Source organism: Gobio gobio (assembly GCF_949357685.1).
Source record: "Gobio gobio genome assembly, chromosome: 2".
NCBI lineage: Eukaryota > Metazoa > Chordata > Actinopteri > Cypriniformes > Gobionidae > Gobio > Gobio gobio.
The window spans coordinates 5,999,422-6,005,421 of NC_137098.1; the positions used below are offsets into that span (position 1 = coordinate 5,999,422).

The 6,000-nt window shown below is 43.9% G+C and overlaps 1 protein-coding gene across 10 annotated transcripts in view; it reads left to right on the forward strand.

Moving 5' to 3' along the window:
• pacsin3 (protein kinase C and casein kinase substrate in neurons 3) overlaps window positions 1-6,000 on the forward strand; it is an 82,748-nt gene extending 76,748 nt beyond the window's left edge. For all 10 annotated transcript variants that reach the window (XM_079806782.1, XM_079806784.1, XM_079806788.1 and 7 more), the window contains one exon: window positions 4,938-6,000. In XM_079806782.1, the coding sequence (XP_079662908.1) occupies window positions 4,938-5,053 (116 nt within the window). In that variant the 3' untranslated portion in view covers window positions 5,054-6,000. The remainder of the gene's footprint in view (window positions 1-4,937) is intronic.

Consider the following 6,000-nt stretch of genomic DNA (forward strand, 5'->3'; position numbering starts at 1 on the left):
ACCAAGTGTGAACAACACACCCTAAAAGATGGTAACAAAACAAGGGAAATGTTTGTTTCCATTTGGAAAATGGACCTAATTCACAACAATGTTAACTCTACCTTGTTTTTTAACATTTCGCTTCAAAGTTCACATCAGATGCTGATCTATGGACTTCCGAATCGATCAATAGTCTGATCAGCTGATCCCTGCATGTCGTGAATGATTCACAGGCTTCCCAAAAGTCACTAAATGGCATCAGATGGGTCAGTGGTAGAGCTGTGTTCTCCGCTCTGATTGGCTGAAGGCCGTTTAGCTCCAGCTTAATCTGAGTTCAGGAGACGGGACTGACTCTAATGCTCATTTTTTTTGGTCTGCTGGCTAGATTAGTGGTCGTCTGCTCTGCAGGAAGCTGTGAAGGAGACGCATTTGTAATGCAAAATGAGGGTAAATCAAATCTTCACAGGTCGAGGATAATAAAACCATCTCATTTGGTTTCGTGTGCTAGAAGAGCAGGATCTATGTGGAAGTTTTATTTTAGATCTGTATGCGTGTGTTAAATATCATATGCAGCGTAATGGACTCATTCTGGTCATTTATTAGCCCTGTTACCTTAGAAACTGCCAAAATTCATTATGCTAGACAGCATCTCTAACACTACATGCAATAACAGACATGCCAAGAGCGACACCTGGTGGTCATTTACTGATGGTTTTGTTTGTTTTTATCTCTCAAGTACAGCAGATTTAAAGGTGATGTAAGATTTTTGTTAAAATATATTCTCTTAACCCAGTTTATTGTTCATTGACTGCTATTAGTATGCCATTCATGAGTTTATCTCCCCCAAAAGTGTAAAGATTTGGTCTCCCAGGCACCATCTAAATATTGAGTGATCTACTCAGATCTGTCAATCACTTTCCAGCTCAACCTATAGCGTGAGTTTGGGGCGTGGCTACTGTAGCAGGCTGAGAGTTTGGGGCGTGGCTACTGTAGCAGGCTGAGAGTTTGGGGCGTGGCTACTGTAGCAGGCTGAGAGTTTGGGGCGTGGCTACTGTAGCAGGCTGAGAGTTTGGGGCGTGGCTACTGTAGCAGGCTGAGAGTTTGGGGCGTGGCTACTGTAGCAGGCTGAGAGTTTGGGGCGTGGCTACAGTAGCAGGCTGAGAGTTTGGGGCGGGGCTACTGTAGCAGGCTGAGAGTTTGGGGGCGTGGCTACTGTAGCAGGGGGAGAGTTTGGGGCGTGGCTACTGTAGCAGGCTGAGAGTTTGGGGCGTGGCTACTGTAGCAGGCTGAGAGTTTGGGGCGTGGCTACAGTAGCAGGCTGAGAGTTTGGGGCGGGGCTACTGTAGCAGGCTGAGAGTTTGGGGGCGTGGCTACTGTAGCAGGGGGAGAGTTTGGGGCGTGGCTACTGTAACAGGGGGAGAGTTTGGGGTGTGGCTACTGTAGCAGGCTGAGAGTTTGGGGCGTGGCTACTGTAGCAGGGGGAGAGTTTGGGGTGTGGCTACTGTAGCAGGCTGAGAGTTTGGGGCGGGGCTACTGTAGCAGGGGGAGAGTTTGGGGTGTGGCTACTGTAGCAGGGGGAGAGTTTGGGGTGTGGCTACTGTAGCAGGGGGAGAGTTTGGGGCGTGGCTACTGTAGCAGGGGGAGAGTTTGGGGTGTGGCTACTGTAGCAGGCTGAGAGTTTGGGGCGGGGCTACTGTAGCAGGGGGAGAGTTTGGGGCGGGGCTACTGTAGCAGGGGGAGAGTTTGGGGTGTGGCTACTGTAGCAGGGGGAGAGTTTGGGGCGTGGCTACTGTAGCAGGCTGAGAGTTTGGGGCGTGGCTACTGTAGCGGGCTGAGAGTTTGGGGCGTGGCTACTGTAGCGGGCTGAGAGTTTGGGGCGTGGCTACTGTAGCAGGCTGAGAGTTTGGGGCGTGGCTACTGTAGCAGGTGGAGAGTTTGGGGTGTGGCTACTGTAGCAGGTGGAGAGTTTGGGGCGGGGCTACTGTAGCAGGCTGAGAGTTTGGGGCGTGGCTACTGTAGCAGGCTGAGAGTTTGGGGCGGGGCTACTGTAGCAGGCTGAGAGTTTGGGGCGGGGCTACTGTAGCAGGCGGAGGGCGTGGGTACAGTAGCAGGCTGAGAGTTTGGGGCGGGGCTACTGTAGCAGGCGGAGGGCGGGGCTACTGTAGCAGGCTGAGAGTTTGGGGCGTGGCTACTGTAGCAGGCTGAGAGTTTGGGGTGTGGCTACTGTAGCAGGCTGAGAGTTTGGGGGCGTGGGTACAGTAGCAGTTATGTCCAGTGTAGGCAGACTCAGTTGTGGCACGGCATGTCAAAATTGCACCTTTTGTTTGATGCACTGACTAATATGACCGTAATCTTAGACTTTAATGACACCTAGTGGTGTGAATGTAGCAAAAGAAGCTTTCAGTTACCAATGCCATTGTAGAAATGCTGTATTCATCTAATGAAGAGTATATAATTTTTTTTTTTAAATTCAGAAGTACCAACTTTTTTTATTGAAGGAAAAAATAACAAGTGTAACTGTTTACAACTATGGCTCCTCCAGCAAACCTCTATAAAGGAAAAGTTTTTTGAGGCAGTTGAAGTTCCTTGAGTAAACAATCAGGCACATTTACTAATATTTTAATAGAGACAAATTGAGCCTGAAACCCGGTTTATGCTTGACGTGTCCGCACAGGCACAAGGGTGTGCAAACCAAGAGTGACATCATTGCAGTGCTTGCGAAACTCTGTGCCTTGCAAAGCCAACACACACTCATGCACAGCCCAGTTTAGAGCCATTTGGTTGAAGGGGTAACTGTGGATTCACTGATATTAAAATTACCAATAAACCAGACATTTATGGGTTTACAGTCATGCAAATAATTGATGTTATAATGAATGTTAGAATTCTACGTCCATGTAAAAAACTGAAAATGAGCATACAATTAAATATCGACTGATTGCGATTAATTCATTATGAAATCTGTAATATTGACAGATATGGAAAAGTATAGATATAGTGGGAAAATTTTAAGTCTGCTGGTTATAATCACAAAATAAACCTCAGGGTAGTTATGACCAGTTGTCTTTACTCTTTCATATGACATAAAGGCCTGTTCACACCAAGGACAATAACTAATGATAATGATATCGTTATTAAAAACCTTTTAAATGTAAAAGAAGAGCAGAGTCCACACCTCAACTATAACAATATAATCACTTTCAGAACGATTTCTTTCCAGCTGAAGAATGATAAAACATTGACAGCCAATCAGAGCTCAAACATTTAAAGTAAAAAACAGAACCATATCGTCCGCTGGTCTGGGCGCTAATATAGTTATCGTTCTTGGTGTGAGCAAGCCTTTAAGCGCATTCCTACGCAATCTGGAAAAGTATGGAATTTGATTTGATTTCAGTAATTTCCAGGTCTGGAAAAGTATGGAAAAAAGAAGGCAGAGTATGGAAGAATATTTGCCTTTCCAGACAATTGCCCCTATTATGTGTCTATAATAGAAAAGCTGTTTAGTGATTCTTCAGCGATTGTTAAATACAACTGAATGAATTCAAGGTGCACTTTTTCATTAAGTGTTTTGGGTTTCTTCTCACGATATTCTTATTACAGAGCCTCTAAAAGGACCTTTGCCAAAACAAAAAAAACAGACCTTTGTGTGCGCACAAGCTCATTTCACAGAGTGGTTTCTTGGCTGCCACAGAGTATGCGTTAAAACAGACCTGAGGCCTTGAAATATGATGTACTGTCCTAACCAAAGCCAAATTTTGATCAATTTTTTACTGTACTAGTCTTTTTTTTATAGACCCTTGAACTTGGCAATGCACACAGCCGTATTGTGCCAGCAGCCTATTTTGTCATTGTTTCTCCACCATCACAGAGGATGGGTTAAATTGGACAATAGGTCTTGATATTAGAGCTACTACCCTAATGAAAGCCACATTTTGAGCACTTTTTTACAGTACTAGTCTTTTTTATAGACCCTTGAACTTGGCAAATAGGGCCATGCACACAGCCGTATTGTGCCATCAGCCCATTTCATGTCATGGTTTCTCCTCCGCCACAGAAGATGCGCTAAATTGGACATTTGGCGTTGATATTAGAGGTACTTCCCTAATGAAAGCCAAATTTTGAACACTTTTTTTACAGTATCAGTCTTTTTTATAGACCCTTGAACTTGGTAAATAGGGCCATGCACACAGCCGTATTGTGCCATCAGCCCATTTCATGTCATGGTTTCTCCATCGTCACAGAGGATGCGTTGAATTGGACATTCGGTCTTGATATTACAGCTACTACCCTAATGAAAGCCCAATTTTGAACACTTTTTTTACAGCACCAGTCTTTTTTATAGACCCTTGAACTTGGTAAATAGGGCCATGCACACAGCCGTATTGTGCCATCAGCCTATTTTGTGTCATTGTTTTTCCATCATCACAGAGGATGCGTTAAATTGGTCATTAGGTCTTGATATTAGAGCTACTACCCTAATGAAAGCCACATTTCGAGTTCTTTTTTACTGTACTAGTATTTTTTATAGACCCTTGAACTTGGTAAATAGGGCCATGCACACAGCCGTATTGTGCCATCAGCCTATTTTGTGTCATTGTTTCTCCATCGTCACAGAGGATGCGTTGAATTGGACATTAGGTCTTGATATTAGAGTTACTACCCTAATGAAAGCCACATTTTGAACACTTTTTTTACAGTATTAGTCTTTTTTATAGACCCTTGAACTTGGCAAATAGGACAATACTCACAGCTGAAACTTGACAAAAGCTGACAAAAACTTTCTGGTGTGCATCCAAAAGTCTGTATATTTTTTGTTATTTTACAGATGACTGTGCTATGTACCAATTTTAAAGCTGAATATAATGTTGTATGGACCATTCATGTTAAATATTGTTTGGAAATTTGAATTGTAAAATGTGTAGGAACCCAGTATTATGAAATGTGTCTGTGTCGTCCAGGTGACGAGTTAATGAAGCTGGGTGAGGAGGACGAGCAGGGCTGGTGTAAAGGGCAGCTGTCCAGCGGAGAGACGGGCCTCTACCCTGCTAACTACGTCCAAGCCGCCGCGTCCTGAGAGCCCGCACTGCCCCGGGCGAGACCCACACCCTATTTGTGGCAACCGCGAGGTCGCTTCACACCGAACCACGGAAAATGCCACGCAACCCGATGATGGATCGAATGCCACGATACTCGAGAAGATTAGAGAGGAGCGCACAGTTCAGTGTTTTATTTTTGATTTTTGCTGACACACTAGAGGACTTTAAGAATAGTTAGTCCCCCTTTTTGTCCTCGGGCTTAATGAAAGATCAGTGCCTTTATTGTACAATGCCAGAGACATTCACAGCACTGCTGTTACTGCAGCACCGGTTGAATGGACACGTGTGGGTGTGTTTTGGAAGATCGGCGACCTTTCATCATCGCAGTCCTCTTATTATTTTAGTATTTCATTTTTCAGATACGCATCAGAATCATTTCTTGTATTCGATCAAATCTACGCCGACGTTCTGTGTTCAGGTTTTGCGAATCTTTCATGAGAGAAGCGTGTTAGTGTGTTGATATATTTTGTATAATATGTTAGATTGTTACAGTTAAACTGAATATTTCCTTGCCTGTAGTTCAGAAGTGAAGGATTCTTCATTGCATATTTACGTTTTCACAAAGATATATGGATTTATAATATACAAAGTATCACTGGGCAGATGCTCTTTGGGATCTTGAGAATTTGGGGGATTCTGGAGATTCTGAAATCTAGTCGAGTGGGATCGTTTTACTTTTTTTTAATTCATCCTTTTGTTTTTATTTGGAGCGCGAGAATGTTTCTGTTGTGAAATGATATTAAGTATAAGAGAGGGCAAAACCTCCGGGATTCTTGTGGTCTTGCGTGTGTGTGTGTGTGTGTGTGTGAGCGGTCATTTCCAAACGCTCTGCCTCCAATGTGAACATGGTTTTACATCAAACTACTGTAACAGCCAATACTAATCAATGTAAAAATACCAAATAAAAGTGAGATTCTTATCTGCG